General features: G+C 37.5%; 1 protein-coding gene across 2 annotated transcripts; it reads right to left on the reverse strand.

The window, feature by feature from the left end:
- Window positions 1-419: 419 nt before the first annotated feature.
- Window positions 420-19,335, reverse strand: LOC307172613 (pituitary tumor-transforming gene 1 protein-interacting protein). Of its 2 annotated transcripts, XR_013823739.1 has the most exons (8): window positions 19,015-19,333; window positions 17,968-18,014; window positions 16,455-16,563; window positions 12,692-12,797; window positions 8,815-8,880; window positions 6,297-6,343; window positions 724-959; window positions 420-671 (listed from the first exon to the last, which is right to left on the reverse strand). XR_013823739.1 is itself a non-coding variant. In XM_079895138.1 (7 exons), exons 1-7 carry the CDS (start codon window positions 19,157-19,159, stop codon window positions 910-912), a joined length of 570 nt encoding a protein of 189 aa, XP_079751264.1. In that variant the 5' UTR covers window positions 19,160-19,335; the 3' UTR covers window positions 420-909. The 2 variants fall into 2 exon arrangements, 1 of the variants encoding a protein (XP_079751264.1); XM_079895138.1 differs by having other exon boundaries at window positions 420-959; window positions 19,015-19,335.
- Window positions 19,336-19,780: the final 445 nt, after the last annotated feature.

Here is a 19,780-nt window from a genome sequence, read left to right on the forward strand (position 1 = left end):
AGTGACAAAAAGAACAGTAGTTCACATGATGCATGCACTATACAGTAAGTCTTCTGAATTCATTTGATGCTTTGTACAAATTAAAGACTTCTCTGATCGTCTTCTCCACCTTAAGTTTGAATATGAGGAAAGACAAGACAGCTTTGGTGAATTTTCATTGAATAAAACTCACAGCAAGAATCATATAATTCCAGAAGACTTGCGCTGAATTCAGAACCACATACTAGTCATACTATGTTTACAATATCTTTCTATGGCAGAAATAGTAAGAGTAGTATGATAGCATGCGCTTCGAATTCATCAGCAATATAAAAATAGCATACGCATAATTTGGATTACCTTTATGGCATATTTATTGTCCTTCTTATCATTTTGAAAGTCATAGTCAGTCTGAACTGTTGTTTTTGCTCGCCAAAGTAACTTGTGCATCAATGAAATACAGGTTTGAATGACGCGAGGGGGGGGGGGTGAATCATGACAGACTTTCCATTTTTGGTGAACTAGTCCTTAAACTCACTATAAGAAAACAAAGAAACAAAAAAAATTCACTCCATTTTGGCCACTTTCATCAGTTGCTTCTAAAGCAATTCAAATGTGATTTTGTCGTGTTTAGAGTAAAAAAAAAAAACAGGAAAATGAAATATAGAGGAACTGCATTCTAGTATACTACTCTTACTATTTCTGCCATACAAAGATATGGTAAAAGTAGTAAGAGTAGTATACGGTTCTGAATTCAGCAAGTGTCAGATCAGAGCAGAGAGAGATAACTGACCAATGGAAGGGCTGATAAGGTTAATCTCAGTTTCGGCTGCTATCCAGCTTCATCTAACCTAAAGTGATTTGACGTGTCTCGAAAGAGCAAAGCAAAGCATCTGGTGAAGTGATTCCTGGACGTCCAGTCCCTCGGTTTTACTCGTTCTCGAACTTGCTGTAAGGGTGGTCGGAGTCTGGGATGAGACCTAGGAAGAAGGACACAGGACAGATATTATTTACATTCATGCATTTAGAAGATGCTTTTACCCAAATCGACTCATGATAGAGGACCATAAGCAATTCGACACTGAAACAATCACATGTGGGGATCAAGAACCGGTTCTTAATCATTACACATCATGTTTTCAGTCAGTGACATTTCTTTTAACCGCCTGTTGCTCGAGGGCATTAAAGCTTACGGTGATTTTGTGTAGAAGCAGCAGAAATAAATTTCACTGAGATCTATTCTTCTCACACACGTTGCTCTGAGTTTGTTTGCACAAGGGCAGATGGGAGAGGAAAAGCCTCTCAACTTTCACCTCCCTGATGGTTAGGAGGTGCAGCAGGTTTTCGGAGGACGTGAAGTGTTTTAAGCAGACGACCGCAGCTCATCCGTAACCTTGGGTCGATTCGGGCATGAGAGTAGCGGATCTGACGCGGGGCGACGCTCAACTCTGATGGACACGTGACATACAGTGTCCAAAACGGCCAGAAATGTTTCTGATCAGCCATGAAACTGTTTTGAATATTAAAAAAAAATATATATATAAGAATACGTTTGCATGCATTTGATTTAAATCGCAAAAGTGACTTTCATCTTAAAATTTGTTTTCAGAGAGGACACTACTTGTGTAACTAACAGATATCACCATACTTTCCTCAGTCAATTAATCACAGTACATCAAGACAATTGGTTTGTAATGAAATGTTATGTTTCTATATGCAAATTATGCATTATCTAATTGAATATGTAGGAACAGAAATTTGGAATAATGCCAGATTCAAAAGTTTAATTTCACTGACATATTAGAGATAGAGGGATTTTGGATGTCACTTTTTATTGCTCAATAAATCAGAAAATATACCAAAATATTTTTAGAGCATTTGGTGCATGTAAAGCTGCTAAAGTGGAGATTTCTGACTCAATGCAGGAGACAAAACTGCACTGGAATTGAAATCTATAAATGCAAATAGATAAAGTGCAATAAAATACACTTAACTGTCTATTTAGGATGTTCCCACTAGTCTGAAAGATGACATGTTATAGAAGCAAAATAGCTTCTATAATAGCAAAATAAAATCTCAAAACTATGAAAAAAACACTGGTTTCACCTGCAGTGTATTTGCCTTGAACAAACAACAACAAAAAAAGGTTACAAGCTAATTGGCCAAAGTCAACTACCAGTGTTGTATTAAGAGTGTGATACATCTCACACCGAACGTCCTTTCGAGGGCAGACGCTAGTGTGTGTGAGTCCATGTGTGAGAGCAGCAGGGTCGGAGACACCCGTTCCCTGACGTACAGACTGCTGAGAGCAGGAGAAACACAAAGGAGGCCTCCATCCATCATGCTGTCATGTCGTCCATACACACACACACACACGGTGCACCACAGGACACACAAACACACGGCCCAGAAACCATCAGTCATAATAGAGCAGCATCACCACACACTCAGACAATGACTTCAATGACTTCTATTTTGTACTGAATAAGCAAAGTTTCCAAAAAATGATTTTTAGTTTGCACTGCAGCAGGTTGTGGAAACAGTTGCAGTTTCTGAGATCATAGTCTCTATTACCTAAAGCAGGCAATCTTCAATTTCTGCAAAAAATTTTATAAAAAAAATTGATTCGTTGGGTGAATCTCACAAAAACAGCAAAGAACACCCCCCCCCCCCAAAAAAAAAAATTATTTATATATATATATATATATGAAACCTTGAATAAAATTATAAGACATACATTTTCTACAAACTGCTTCATAAAATGCATGACTGAAACATCTGAAAGCACAACACTGGGGTCACATCTAACCGCTCAGGATCTGTTCATCAGCACATTACCGACCGCACTCGAACGTGTGCAGATGAGGAGCCTGTGGTGCAGCGAGAACACGATGATCTCCAGTTGGAGTGTCTTGTCATTATATGTTGTGAGCGTGCTCTCACAGCCTTTGATCTTCTCTTCACTTTGAACACCATCTTCACCGGCTCACAGAGAATGTCAAACAGGCGCACTGCAGTCACATGAATGCATCTGCAGGCTAAAGTGCCCCATTATGCTATTTTACAGGTTCCTAATTTAGTTTTGGAGTCTCCTACAGTAGGTTTACATTCATCCGAAGTCAAAAAACACTTTCATTCTCTCATTATATACATTGCAGCATAACCTCTTCTCTCAAAGTATCTGAAACGGTTTGATAAAGCATACAGTCTTTCTAAACCTGGTCAGATGGCCCTGTCTGTTGTGATTGGTTTACTCTGCTCTGATTGGTCAGATGGCCTAGACTGTTGTGATTGGTCTACTCTGCTCTGATTGGTCAGATGGCCCTGTCTGTTGTGATTGGTCTACTCTGCTCTGATTGGTCAGATGGCCCAGTCTGTTGGGATTGGTTTACTCTGCTCTGATTGGTCAGATGGCCCAGTCTGTTGTGATTGGTCTACTCTGCTCTGATTGGTCAGATGGCCCTGTCTGTTGTGATTGGTCTACTCTGCTCTGATTGGTCAGATGGCCCAGTCTGTTGTGATTGGTTTACTCTGCTCTGATTGGTCAGATGGCCCAGTCTGTTGTGATTGGTCTACTCTGCTCTGATTGGTCAGATGGCCCAGTCTGTTGTGATTGGTTTACTCTGCTCTGATTGGTCAGATGGTCCAGTCTGTTGTGATTGGTTTACTCTGCTCTGATTGGTCAGATGGCCCAGTCTGTTGTGATTGGTTTACTCTGCTCTGATTGGTCAGATGGCCCAGTCTGTTGTGATTGGTCTACTCTGCTCTGATTGGTCACATGGCCCAGTCTGTTGTGATTGGTCTACTCTGCTCTGATTGGTCAGATGGCCCAGTCTGTTGTGATTGGTTTACTCTGCTCTGATTGGTCAGATGGCCCAGTCTGTTGTGATTGGTCTACTCTGCTCTGATTGATCAGATGACCCAGTCTGTTGTGATTGGTTTACTCTGCTCTGATTGGTCAGATGGCCCAGTCTGTTGTGATTGGTTTACTCTGCTCTGATTGGTCAGATGGCCCAGTCTGTTGTGATTGGTCTACTCTGCTCTGATTGGTCAGATGGCCCAGTCTGTTGTGATTGGTTTACTCTGCTCTGATTGGTCAGATGGCCCAGTCTGTTGTGATTGGTCTACTCTGCTCTGATTGGTCAGATGGCCCAGTCTGTAGTGACTGGTTTAGTCTGCTCTGATTGGTCAGATGGCCCAGTCTGTAGTGATTGGTCTACCGCTTACAGCATATGTCAGAAATGAAACGCCCATTACCATATATGGATTTCAGTTTCGAATCTTCCTCAGCACTTGAAACACAGTGAAACAAACGACGATGTCGGTTTTACCGCATCAATCTCATTCTTTTGAAGTGCAAGCAAGGTACATTGGCTTCCGTAGTGTCTTCTCGACACTAACAACACAAACCAAACTCTTCCAGGGCTCAGCTACAACTACAGTGTTTGACGGTCAAAGTAGACGTTGTTTTTGGGAAGCCAATTAAGACCATATAGGCGAGCATTATGAATCTTTGTTACAAACCTACGTAGGTTTGGGCAGGAAGTAAGACTGTAATTACTGACGACTCAGTATTAGTTCAGAATCAGTTCTTTCTTTTGAGAGACAATAACTCCATTTATCGAGCTCTGAAACCAGCAGATCTACAAACGAGAAAGCATAACTGGGGCACTTTGATACAGAATAGAAGTTTGTTTCCATGTAGCTTTACTTTATTTCTTCTGAAAGAAATGCTCTCTGCTGTTTCCTCTTATTCAGGTCATTTTCATCGTTCTTCTTCTGTGTCATGAACCCACACATCCAGCTTTCCTTCAGCGTCTCTCAAGGTCACGTGTATTTCCGCAGGTTCGTCCTCCTGCCCTCCGTCTCGCTCTGAACGCTGCGGCTCTGGTGACCCTGGTTCTCGGTTTCTCTCGCTTTCACGCACTGCAGGAGCTGTGATCTGAGGCGCCAAATACATTTACATTTCACCTCATTCCTCTGCAGCGCTGGGACAGGACCCGGGGCTTTGCCACCACATAAATTACGGCTCTTCTCGGCTCTCCACCAGTGCTAATTAGCACAGAGTTAATCAAACGTGAGTCAACCAGCCAGCCAGGTTTTTATTAGGAACCAAAAAGGTGTAAAACAAAAGAAGAAATTCTGGAGAAATTAATCTCTCTCTACAAACCCTCATGGAATTTTTGCATCTGTGCTTTTAAACTTTATAAGGCAAGACACTACAGGTGAATAGGGGAAAAAAAAGAAAGATTAAAAAAAAAAAGAAAACACAGAACAGAACAGAAATTATTAAACATTGAATGAAGCCAGGTTCGATTTTGTTCGACATGTTAAAGGCTTTTACAGAGGGGATTTTGGATATAACTTTTTATCACTTCATAAATCAGAAAATACTGTCAACAGCCAGAAAACAAATCATTTTCATCATGTTTTAGGAACTGGAAGAACAGGTTGGTGTGTATGTCCATCTGGTAAAAGCTAATGAGGTCTTAATTCATAAGTAATGAGTAAATAATTATGTTTTAAACAGTAATTAGTACCACTATCCTACTGCTATCTAGAAAAGCAATCAGTAACTTTTAGAATTAGTATTACTATCACTAAAACACATTCATAATCTCTACTCTCGCTCTGCTGAGGCGCCGCATTACATCCAGCCACATAAGCATTGATCACGAGTCAATCGTTTGAAAAACGGCATATGCTGAATCAAGCATTACTGGGGAACCAGATCAATAAAGACAACCAGAGCTGACATGATGACCTGTGTGAAAACAACGCCATATAATGTCCTGTAATCAGAACAGAACACTACAACTGAAGACACATTAGCTACGTTAACCAAATAATGAAACTAAGAAAGTTGTTGCAGAATTGAGCGCTTTCTCATTGCGTCAGTGCAGCAGATCAATCTGAATCTCACTCACAATTATTGGTGCAATTATCTCCAGCAAATTCCTCCACATCAGCGGCCTGAATACATTAGTGTGTGAACACAAACACATGGGCCAAGACCTCTGCTGACCGTCTGCTCACGCTCAGTAAAGCGTGCAACACTTTTCCAAAACTTTTCAACCGCAGTGTATGAATTTCTTGTTAAACTAAATTTTATTTCTACAGTTTGTATGTTTTGAAGCATACAGTGAAGTAAAAGCAGGCGGCACTATACAGCATACATGTATTGCCATAGTTTTATTTGTGTTATTTCATAACTGTTATAAAATATTACCGCTATTTTTATAAAATGCAGAAAAGAGTCATAGTGAGTCGACTGTGAATGACATTAACGACAGAAGATCAGGACTGATGTGACTCACCATACTTCTTGCGGATTTCATCATGCTTCGTCTTCCTCTCCACCTTCCTGCAATAGACAGTAACCAGAGATTAATAACTGGTTTTGACAGACTGGTCTAAGTTATGCATATTTTTCCAACTTCTACCGAGTTAAATACTGAATTTCTGCGAACCGACAAAACTAATAGTCATTGGCCTCATTTGACTTGTTTTGAGCTGTATTTTGTTGCAAAATCATCTATGACTTGGTAGAAACTAAAGTCAGCATGAAACGGAAGTTGTGAATGACTTTTCCTGCCTATTGTGACACATATCTGAGAGAAACAGTGTCTTTTTGTGTTGTCTCTGTAAAGCTATGGAATGGACAGAGTCCAAAACAAATTTCCCTTCGGGGACAATAAAGTATATCTCATCTCATCTCATCATCAAACGGCTTCTCAAACAGGAAAAAATGTAGGGCGGGACTTTTTTGTACATGGGGAACTGTTCGGATGGTTGTGGTTTGCTATTGGTGGATCTCATGTGAGTGACAGGTTGTCCCGCCCTCACGCCAGTAAACACATCATCAGAGAAGAGATGTTGCTGCAAGAGGGAGGGGAAGTTATTTTGATTAAAGATTACAAGGTGCATGAATACATTTAAAAAAAAAAGAAAAAGATGTGCACTGATAAATCATTTATAATAAACACTGCAATATTCGATAAATTGCAACTTTGATTTCATGATTCAAGAGCATGAAATCTTGATATTTAGGAGATAATCCAAAATTGAAAATTTCACATTTCTTATCCAGACTATGTAATGTAGTTGTGCATGTATTGCTATTTATTTTTAATACTGTGTTGGTCACCACTGTCCAATATTATAACCTGAAATAGTTTGCACAAGAAAAACAATTCAAACTCATAACCTGGATTCAATTTCAGCTGCAAAAATTGCAGAACTGAAAACACGGCAAGTCCTAAAGAGCAGCACATGGGATGCAGTTGGTGATTCATGCCGAGTTCATGTCTTTGTTTAACCCATCCATTCCTTCACAGGCTCACGTGGGGCGTCGTAAATACGAGCAGCAGTGTTTTATGGGTGTGTGACACACTGAACGACACCACTCGCTCCCCGTACATCATTCATTCTCTCTACACTCCATAAAGAAGATGGGCCGAGCCGGAGCCTGGTCTCCATACGAACCCGCGGTCGCTTCATATCTGCACAAAAGTGTCGTATAAATCAGCCGGAGCTTTATGAGCAGCTGATCTGAGAACAATCACCGGAGCTGTTAGCCATCTGTTGCTGCCTCCACAATCCTTCACAAAGCACCGCAACAATGACTCCACCGGTTGCTGTTTTACATGTGTGTGCGTGTGTATCTACTGAGAGAACCCAATCAGATCAGATTTCCATATTAAACTGGAGTGCCAAATGCTTAGACCAACAGCGGTTAAAAACTAAAAGGGTCTTGATCAAAAGACAAAGTTGCACTACCAAAAGTTTGGGGTCAGTACGATTTTTAAATGTTTTTGAAAGAAGTCTCACCAAGTCTGCATTTATTTGATCAAAAATTTTGAATCATGAAATCATGAATTTTCTGCATTATTTCTTTAGTCTTCGGTGCCACATGATCCTTCAGAAAAAAATATTATATGCTGATTTGTAGCTCAAGAAAAAAATTCTTATTTGATTAATTGAAAATCATGATTTTTTCCCCACAGGATTCTTTGATTAATAGCAAGCTTAAAAGAACAGCATTTTAATTACTGTCACTTTTGATTAATCTAATGCACCCTTGCTGAATAAAAGCATAGATTTCTTTAAAAAATTTAAATATTACTGACCCTAAACATCTCAATTTAAAATCATCTTGAAACACCAGTCGCAACTCATTCGACTTACACAATGTGACATTTTTGTGCAAAGAATATTCAAAGAGAAAAATACTTAAGGTACTTTTTTTTACGCCAGACAACATTGTGAATAAACATTTAAAATATGCAACAACAACAAAAAAGAAAAAAGACAAATCATAAAACGAACCATTGCCAATCAACCGTTTTTCCTGTGTAGGTTATAAGTTTTACAATTCTTCTTTAAAAAGAAAAAAGAACAGATTTACTCCAAATACATATGTGTTCAATGGCCATGCCATTAAAATCTATAAGACTCCCAGAATGCACTGTGCTACTGTTTGCAATAATCATTCTAAACGATACGTGCTAAAGAAACACACTGTTGTGACAGACAAAAACAACTGAACAAAAGCACATTTGTACATCAGATGCATCACACACAATCCATCAAGACCCTTCAGAGATATCTGATCTTGGTTAATCTGAGCTCTCGAGTTCAAAAGGAGATTTCTGTTCCCCCTCGAGTGTCTGACACAGAAATGACCTTGTTAGTGCAGCACAGCTGCTGAAAGACCCTACAGACATATTTACACGCAACACACGTAATGAACCGATTGAGCCACACACACACATTATGTGACTGAATCCATTACCAACAGGTGCCTGCCTGATCTGAGGTCTGAGATTTACTTACCGTTCATCTGCTCGCTGTCTGATCTCTTCTCTTCGACGGGCAAACTGCTCATCATCACGGTCAAAGCTGAAAATAAACCAACATATAATCATAATCACAAAGAGATAAACATTAAATATTCCACCTAAAAAACAAAAAATAATAATTAAATATCATGAAAATAATGTTGCAATGCAAACTAATCATAATGTTTCTTATTTTTTGATGCAAAATAAATTCTTATCTCTTTATTTTGAGGTTGGGGTGAAATATAACCTGGGCATGTTGTTGACCAATGAAGCTTATTTAATCATATTTATTAACCAGCAACAAAAGAGATAATTTACAGCTCAAATTCACCTGCAGTCCTTGTCGACAGTTATACAGTCACAACGAGATCAGCTTGAACAGACGTTAACATATTTTATGAAATGGATTGTAATTGTGATTGGATTAGTATTTAAATATTACTTATTAGCTCCTCAGTACATAAGCAAGCTCTCAAAGCGTTATAGTCCTTCATGTCTATTGTAATCTAAAAATTCTGCACAGTTGATAATACCTATCAAACCGACTGCGGGCGGTAGGTCCTTTTCATAGCATTGTTCGGGAAGCAGACACACTCTGTCAGTTTAAAAGGGTCCTATTATGCTTTTCCACTTTTTCTTAGTGTGTAATGTTCCTTTTTGAGCATAAAAAAGATGTGCAAGGTTACAAAAGTCCACTCCAAAGGGAGATATTTTAATTAAACAGAATCTACTTTTCAAGAACTACAATTGAACGACTCATTTGGACTACAAGAAGTTTATTCCGGATCTTATGAAGTCACAATGGGATCATTTAAATAATCTCCGCCCACAGATTACAAAAAAAAGGGACGAGGCCTGGTTGAGCTGAATTAGAGAAGACATTGTTGTCGCTGTCAAAGAGAGACTGTTTTTTCCACAACATTTCCAAAACTTTAGTTTGACCTTCCTAAGGCTGATGAACAGAGTGATTAAAACTTATTTTAAACACTGTTCCTGAACATTATAACCACAACGTGTGCTGTACATTTTATGCCGAACAGCTTGCTTTCTGTTGCTTTTGTAAGCTCTTACTTTTGTAAGACAAAAAACAAACCACTCTGAAAGATCCTGTGAAATCAGTGTTTGCAAAGTCTGTGCATGAAACCCGTTCTGCACGATCCTCTTGTTTGTTATCATTGTCAGGGTCTGAATCGGGCTCCAATTAGTTTTGAAATTGACGCCATCCTCAATATTTACACTAGAGAAGAGCTCGTAGTTATGGAGGGGCGGGACATTTCACGAACACGCGCTAAGCGCTGCCAAACACAACACACTGAGCCAGCTAACCAATCACAGCACATTTCGTATTTCGGAAGGAGGGGCTTCATCGAAATCGGCGTGTTCGAGTCAGACTGGGGAGAGAGGAGCTGTAAACTGTAAAAATCCACGATAAAATCACTAAAATGTCAACTTACCGGTAAATTAAAAGCAAACCAGAAAACATGTAAATAAAAGATAGTTTAAAGCATTACTAAATACTATAATAGTATATTAACAATACTAAAAGAACACACAGGCTTTCATGTCATGTCAGAATTACTGTAAGTTTACAAAGCATATTTATGAAAACCCAGACTTCACAAGACATCAAAATGGCAGCTAAATTTATCTGAGAGAATAGAGAGGTGAATTCATGTTGTGATCAAGTATTTTACTGTCATCAACAACCAAACTGCACATGGATTCATTTAGCCTGTATGATGGTAGGACGGAAGTAGAGATTTTAAAGCCACGGATTCAGGTGACACTTTTTCTGATAAGATCTTGTTAAACATGTCTTTAAGAGAGCTTACTAAATAAAAACATTGTCTACTTGCTTTAAAAGCAGAACAGCAAAAATCACTCCCCTTAGACAAAGAACATGAACAACTAGTACTAGAATCTGACATTTACAGTAATTCTGCTGAGAATCAGCAGCTTCAGGACAATCCCCTTTAGGTCAGTCATCACTGAAAATGAAACACCAGCCGCATGAATTCCCCTTCGATGTCCAACCACAATTAAACATCCTTTACTCAGAAAGAGAGCAAAAAAATGAAACTGATCTGTAGTCCTTCTGTGAGTCCCAATACCACAATGCATTACATTCCACATTTATTACAAGCTCACATGAGTGAATGTAGATGAATAAGCGTTAATAAGAGGAAGTGCTCGCTGCTTCTTTAAGTAATACACGCCTGTGTTTTCATCACATGAGATGTGTGATTGACATGAAGCCGGTGAGCGGATGGACGGCTTGCCAAATGAAATCATCTCTGATTGACTGACTGACACACAGACATGCCCTTTACAACCCGTCAAATACAAATACTGGCTTCTTTAAAAATCATCTCTGTGGGGAAAACATCCATTCATACATTATTCTTCATACATAAATAAATATATCCAATACTAAAATGTAATTTTTGTTCATTAACACTATAAAGCTACTGTATCATATTTGATATACAAGTTTCTAATGTCTCTAAATGATCAACATGAACAAAACTTTGCTACAAAATGCCTTTTGCCGTCTGAATGATACTTTATACTTTTTAGCAAGTAAAAGGCCTTTTAGTATCATTGTAAAAACATCCACCTTCAGGTCAAGCTTTTTGTTGTGAAATCTTTACTGATTTTTATAAAGTAAGTGTAAGAATAACTTTAATATTGTTAGTAATACTTCAAGATGAACACTTACTGAAGCAACTTAGGTTTGCTTAATTATTCATACATAAATCATGTTCAAATGTAAGTATCAATTATGATCCATCAGGGTTTTAAGGAACGTTTCTTTGTTCATCTCTCAATCATCATTATATTGCATTGCATTATATGTTTTGCCCACCACAGTATAAAATACAGAGCATTTAAATATCATATTACCAAAACATATTATTGGTCTCATTGATTTACATTACAAGCCAGAATTTTATCTTTAAAGCCATATGAATATCAGCATCTGCACTAAATTGCTAGCCTGGGAAAACCCAAACAACTTCAGGCAAATTCAGATTTGCTCGAGAAGTAGTCTGGCAAAGAGTTCATTCAAGTCCATTTCCATGGCCTAGAAATCGCGGCACCAATCAGAAACGTTGAGGCGGGCGTTACACAATGACGATCGCTCTGATTGGTTTTAGGTCTATCCAATTGCGCCCAGAGGCATTTGAGCGTCGTCCGTTCAACTTTTAAATGCATTATTATATTCAAATTGCAAACACATGAGGACAGTCTCCATGAAAGACCCACTGGCAGATGAACGTGCTACTACATTTCTCTCCGAAACGGTAGGAAATTAAATTAGATTTAGAGGATGACACGATGATTGACAGGGCAGTTTACGTGACAGGATGCACGCGACAGATCCGTCCGATAAAGATGACGAAGTAGTATGTCCCAAAGTTTGCCTACTTTTTTGCTACACATTCAAAAGTAAATACCTTTTCTTCACAAAAAGAGTACATACTTTTATGGCGTAGTGTAACTTGGGACGCGGCATATGGCTTTACACGATGACAATCGCTCTTGACGAGGCATTTGAGCGATGTCCGTTGGTGACGCCCCTTTGGAAATGATTTGTCTATGGAGCTTTGCCAGACCATAACTCAGTTACTACTGAGAATGGTCTGGTTTTACTAAATTGCATATTTTTGAGCAGTTTGGGCACCTCTTTTGTCTGAAGGTTCAATAAACTGTTTTACTTTACAGCTCTGAGGTGGAAGTGAAACCTGGTAGTGTGAATCTGACTATTTAAAGAAAAGAGGCACTGATGCCCGTATGCAGGACTGTATAAGGCGTCTTCTGTTAACTCATGAGTGTTTAACGTGTGTGTGTTAAGTGAAGTCTGTCACCTTGAGCGTCTGCGTTTGCAGCAGCAGCAGCAGCAGCACACAGTGATCGCCAGCAGCAGCACTCCCAACACCACGGCCATAGCGATGATCAGAGCCTCGAAGTTCACTGGCACAACACAAAACAACAGCATATCACAACACTGAACACATACACACTTGCTCAAACAGATCTACTGAAGCACTGAGTGTGTGTCACTACTGACACCTACTGGACACTTACTGACAGTGCAAAAACAGGAACGTTCTCATGATTGAAGAGATGTGCAATTGTGTTTATTGTTATCATGTGAGCATGAGCAATGTGATTCATCATATAAAACTTAAAGCAAGAGGTTACCCAACAATGATATCATTTACGCAACCTATTTACGACCTGGACATTCTGTTCTCATCCAATATGATTTCAATTCAATATCATCAGTGTCATTTTAGGGAATTCACCGTAGATCCACAAGGTTATAAGTCTGTCCGAATGTCTTCTTCTCTTAAGATAAGTGGTTTTGTAACCCTGACTTGAAACTGAGCTGATTCATGACAGAAATACTTGAGACTTTCATTGCAGAAGTGAGAAACTAAGTAAGGGTGAATATAAAGCCAGCCTTTCATCATCGTGAAATAAAACTCAACATCAGGATTTTTATCATTTTTATTTTGTGAAAATGACAGTCTGAATGTACATTTTCACACGTATTACATTGACTATTTACCAAATAAATAAATAAAAGAACAGGTAAATATTTATTTGAGTTTAAATTATTTATGATCTATACGTGTAGAGGCTACAGAGATGCAAAACTACGAAAACCCCTAAAGGGACATGAGTCATAAAGGAAAAAAATACGAGATGGCGGAAAAATTATTTGTTAATGCTTTTGCGTTCCCCTGAGAAAATTTGTTCCCCCACAAATGTTTTGCATTCCCCAAGAAACTTTGCGTCCGCTCGCAAAGAACACAAAAGTTTGAATGCAAGTTCGAGCGAATGCAAAGTTTCTCAGAGAACGCAAAGGTTTTGTGAGCGAACACAACGTTTTTCGGGAGAACACGAACTTTTGCGAGCAAAAACATTGAAATATATTTTTTTCCTCCCATCTCATATTTCTTTCATCACCATGTCCCTTTGGGGGCTCAGTACTTTTCCATTTCGGAAAAGGTTTGGCTTATACCTAATCAATATTTAATTACAAACAAAGTTAAGGAGGTATCATTCAAATTGATACATAGAATATACCCTGTAAAACATTACTTTATAAAATTTAAAAGTGATATTGATGTTAATTGCACCTTTTGTGACAGTTGCCCTGAAACTGTGGTTCATTTATTTTGGCACTGCCCATTTGTAAGACCATTTTGGCAAAATGTCTGTGATTTTATCACAAGAAACACTGATGACCAATTTATGTTGTTTTGGAAACATATTTTATTTGGTCTTTGGGAGAACAGTAGAATCAAGCATAGTCAGGTTTATATAATTAATTTTATTCTTTTAATGGCAAAATTGTATGTAAATTCTCATGTAAAAAACCCTGTTTTACTTCATTCAGGAAAGAAACTGAGCTTTATATTGATTCACTCCGATTTTCTATGAAGCAAAAAGCAATTATTGAAAATTTGTAAATGCTTTAATATCTTCATATAAATTAACAATAGCCCCCTAGTGTGCAAGTCTTTGTTATATCTATGTATACACAAATGTTTGTAAAAAACTTTTTGTTGATAATAAAAAAAAAAAAAAAAAAACATTTCTGTTAAAGACCCCCGGTGGTCAAAATCAAGTTTTCAATGTCTATGTGTTGTTTTTAATATTCTTTAAGACAAACCATGTGCAAATTCATAAGTTAACACCATTGCTGAGTATTTTCTCCTTAAAACTGCAGTGAACCAAAGACTGGTGTTTCTGACACCACAAACTACATTGTAACCAATCACGTAACGAGGGGGGCGGGCTTTAGCATATCATTAACAGCTGTGAAGCAAGGGAGTCTCAAGAGGCCACCAGGTTATCCCCGTGAATTTTTCTGTTGATATGAAAAATCGTGTACATTTAGCAATATAGCAGGTGTATGATGTATATCATGATGTTATGATTAGGGTTTCTCCACTGACGTTCTGAGTTGTTTAAAGCGTTTCTAAGATGCTGATTGTTAGAAGGCAGCTGTCTGACTCTGAGATGGTGAATGGGAACATGGTTTGTGTAACATTAGCAACAGATTATTAGCTGTTTGATAACATAGTCAAGCAAAAGGCTAATCATATTAATTACCGTTGTGTGTCCGACGTTGTAGAGAGCGATACATAAAACGCATTACCATGATACATCGACTTGTAGACGAGCCTGAATAATTCACTCGTTCCACTACTTCTTCTGAATCAGTTTCTGGTTTAAACATGTATGGCTGAATTAAACTAGTTTTCCACTTGCCATCATGTGGTGTTTACTACAGTAAAGTTGAGCGAGTGGATCTGGGGTGTGTTCCAGAAAGCACGGTTAACTTACATCACATATACCCTGAACTCCCGGTTGATTAAACCAAACCCTGCTTACTCGAGGTATGCTGGTTCCAGAAACACGTCGGGGAATAAGTTCAGCCAACCCAGAGTATCTTCACGGTTAACACACCAGAACTTCTCAACAGAGCGACCAATCGACGAGTCACCATGGAAACAGACGCTAAGAAAAAGCGCACCATACTACTTCCTTATTCTTCTTTTGTTTAATGGTGATTTACATACTTAGCGCATATCGCCACCTATTTGGTGGTTGTGCAATCATTTTTTCAATCTTTCGTTCAATATTTAATCTTTAATCACTGAGAATAAGAATTATATTGTTTGTTTAATGCTAATTATACAATGACATATCACATATGTATTTTATTATAGAAATGTTATAGCATAAAAAATGACCCGTTGCAAAAAAAAAAAAAAATCAAGTTATTTTAAAGCATGAAAAAAAATCACAGGAAAAAACGTTTAAATATGTAATTTTGGTGATCAAAGATGAATTTTAAGGGATACAATTATTGACTACAGGGGCACTTTAAATAAAATAGAGCTGAAATAAAATTAAATATAAATATTAGATGGAAAACTTAAAACTAAACAAAAATTTGAAATGTTGCCTTGGCAAATTAAATACATTTAAGTTGAAGTACTACAATTATTAACTGAAATAAGAATAAATTTAATTATAGACATTTTTTTAAAAAACAAAAACTAATAATAATGACAAAACAACATAACAAAATTACAACTAAAAACTAAATGAAAATTAGAAATGTTGCCTTGACATCTAACTGAAATAAGTTTAACTTGAAGTGCTAAAACTGAAACAAAATATGTTTAGTATTTAGTATTAATATTTAACTATAATGAATACTAACATGTATAACAGAAAAACGCTCATTTATTTAGTGTTGCCCTGGACAAAGGTCATTATTCAGGAATATTTAACCACTGAATCCCACGACTGACCCATCAGAATCAAGTACTCAAGACATCTGCATAATAAGTGAATTTAATGTCCTCAGGACTTGTAAATAGTGCCATTACATTATAAAACAACTGCTGCCTTTCCCCTGTCTTTTAAAGGAAGTTGAACTAAGGGACTTTCAGCCCTGAATGCAAATCTCACTTCACGAATGTGAAAGTATTGCTTCCATCGTCTCAACAGCTGGCTGTGTAATAGAAATCGTCATGTATATCGTGCATCTTAAAGCTATTAGCATGTGTTACATGATAGAACATGAACACAAATCGAACTCACCCCAGCAAACACCCCAGCGGGCCTGAGAGAGTTTACACACCGACGCCGGAGGAATCACATACGACACGGGATAATCTGTGCAGCTGTTGTTGGTCTGGCACCACAAACACTGTTGGCAAAAACATTTATTATAATAATAATTATTATTAAAGGTCTCATTCTGCAGAAGTGACACTGTTTTAGTGGAAACACAGCAGCTCAAACATTATTATCAATGCATTTGATGCTGTTTTGTGTCTCACTAAAACATTCATTCTGTTTGATCCAATGACACAAATCAGTCTGATATCAACATTTCAAAAGATGAAACGAATGTATAATCATCATATAATTATTATAAAAGTACAGACACCAAACTGACACAAATTGTTACTATTGTGCAATTGTAACTGTTTTGATGATCATTTTTATTACCATGGTTCTACTACAAATGTAAGGTTAAAGGAGAACTCCGGTCAATTTTAACATTGAGCTCATTTTTTTGTAAATTTGGAGTGCTGTCAGTACAGAGAACAACGACAAAAATCGGTGTTGCCTACACCGTGTTATCCTCTTTTTAAAATTTGCACCCTGTTGACTTCAATGGGGCAAGTTTTAAACCTGCTTTTAGCCTCTTAACATCCTTGATGTGTCATTACAAGTGCCCAGCCAATGTGAGTGATTCCTTCGGAGTGAACACGGTGAATCTGACTGCAGTAGATGTGAAAGATATGAATAAAAATGAAGTTAATTCGGCCAGCGTAAATACCTGTATTTATTTCCTGTTTTCGGTCGAAGTCCACAGTAGTCGATTGTCGAGTTCACGCGCGTGATCATAGGTAACTAACTAACTGCGTGAGCTCGACAATCGACTACTATGGACTTCGACCGAAAACAGGAAATAAATACAGGTATGTGTGCGCTGGCTTTTATTATTATCATTTTTATTCATATCTTTCACATCTACTGCAGTCAGATTCACCGTGTTCACTCTGAAGGAATCACTCACATTGGCTGGGCACTTGTAATGACACATCAAGGATGTTAAGAGGCTAAAAGCAGGTTTAAAACTTGCCCCATTGAAGTCAACAGGGTGCAAATTTTAAAAAGAGGATAACACGGTGTAGGCAACACCGATTTTTGTCGTTGTTCTCTGTACTGACAGCACTCCAAATTTACAAAAAAATGAGCTCAATGTTAAAATTGACCGGAGTTCTCCTTTAAAGCATGGTTGCAGAAGTTGCATCAATAAATCAGCACACAAACATAACTATCAATGCATTTGATGAATTGTATGTTTTGTAGTGTTAGTTGGCTTGTGTAAAATGGCTTGTGACACATTCAAGTCAGTCTTTGTGTAAATAATAGTGTTATAATTAATAAAACTGGAGTGTCTGAGCAGATTAGTCTGATATATCCTTTTATATAAATACTTCCCTAAATTACAAGATTCATTTTTGAAACGTTCAGATGGCAGTGCAAAACAAGGAATAACCTGGCTAATAAAAAGTAAATGAGCAGTATTTGATCTTACCGAAACATTGGCGAGGCAGGTATCACAGGAAGTCAGAGTATTGCATGCTGGGGTGAGAATAAAAACAGAACAAAACACTGACATAAAAACACTTTCACTTTGAAATCAAAGAGCTGAATTTAGCCAAAGAATTACCCAGATGAGCTGGAACCTCATAAGGCATAAATCATTTATGCTTAACTTTGCTAAAGGGATAGTTCACCCAAAAATAAAAATTCTGTCATAATTTATGAGTTTCTTTCTTCTGTTGAACACAAAAGAAAATATTTTAAAGAATGTTGGTTGTTCCAGACAGTTGACGGCACCCACTGACCTCCATTTTATAATTTTTTCCTACTATGAAAGTCAATGGGGTCAATCAACTCTCTGGTTACCAACATTCTTTAAATATCTTCTTTTGTGTTCAACAGAGGAAAGAAACTCATACAGGTTTGGAACAACTTGAGGGCGAGTAAATGACAGAATTTTCATTTTTGGGTGAACTGTCACTTTAAAGCTACCACGGTATGGTATGAACATCTAAGGAGGCACATTTCCTCCAGATAATAAAAAATCATGCTTTGGTAAATTCTAATTATGACTTTTTATGTCATATTTATGACTATTTATGTCATAACTATGATCTACCAAAGCATGATATTATTCTTATGTGGCATAAATGGGCTTCCTTAAAAATCACATACTGGATTACCAATCATAAATGGCATACAAGAGTATAACAACTGACAATTTAAAAAAAAGTCCTTCAAAAATATGTATTTTTCCATTGACATTCACACATTATGTAACTTCAACTTATGTGTTATTCATAAAAGTCCTTTTGGTGTTTTTTATATTGATGACTAACACCACTGACATAAAAATAGTAAGTTTTATATTAAATATATTACATAAATTATAAAAATATTGTAATAATGTATATTAATTATAGAAACATACTAATATATATATATATATTTACAAGACTTTACAAGCATTTTCAGACGGACTATTTCAGACTATAGAGATATAGGATAAGAAGGAAGACACAGGCAAGTAAAAACATACGTTTGTGAACAGGTGGAGGAGTTGTAGGTTTAGTTGTAGGTTTAGCTGTAGTTGTAGGTTTAGTTGTTGCTGTCACAGTAGCGCTGAATGCGACACACAACAGCAGGAAGACCGACATCGACCCAAAGACTCGGGATTTATCCATACTGTGGAGGATTTAAAGGTTTGTACAGCAGAAGAGTGTTGAATTGTATTTGAGCTCTGAAATCTTCCTTTCGGCGAAGCGGAAATCTCAAAAACTCTCCTCAATACGCAAATGAAACAAACAAATCATCTAATGACAAAACACGGATGCACAACAGCTGACGCACTTGTGCTTTCAAAATAAAAGTCCTTAAAAACTCCATAAACGGAAGTATCATCATATCCTCCTGGGAGTCCCAGGGATAGACTTTTGTCCACTGTAGTGGACATTATATTTTTGTGAATTTCTCTGACACCATACATGTCACATGTCACAACCTGGGTGTCCTGTAAAGATCACATTCAGGACTTTTCAGAGATACCAAATGTTTGGAGGTTTCACAATGAAAACAACTTATCCTTGGTCTTTAAAAATATCTGACATTAATTTAGTGATCAAATATAGCACTCTTATGGAAATGTGATAATGTATTGTAATTATAATTTAAATCAGACTACTTTTCAAATTGTATTTCATAAACCAACATCTCAGGAAAACGTTATGGGGTTTCAAATCGAAAAATGGCTTTCTGTTACAGAACAGGGCATTGATTTCATACATGTCCACTGTAGAGGACATCAG

This window comes from Squalius cephalus, assembly GCF_949319135.1.
Source record: "Squalius cephalus genome assembly, chromosome: 15".
Classification (NCBI taxonomy): Eukaryota; Metazoa; Chordata; class Actinopteri; order Cypriniformes; family Leuciscidae; genus Squalius; species Squalius cephalus.

Bases quoted from the DNA above. Each gene is read 5' to 3' on its own strand.
- LOC307172613 (XM_079895138.1), bottom strand. From the start codon at position 19,159: ATGGATAAATCCCGAGTCTTTGGGTCGATGTCGGTCTTCCTGCTGTTG. The intron at 8,881-12,691 runs GTGACAGACTTC...GTTTATTTTCAG, and splicing joins TGCAAACGCAGACGCTCAAG to CTTTGACCGTGATGATGAGC. The intron at 960-6,296 runs GTGAGTCACATC...CCTTCTTCCTAG, and splicing joins TGAAATCCGCAAGAAGTATG to GTCTCATCCCAGACTCCGAC.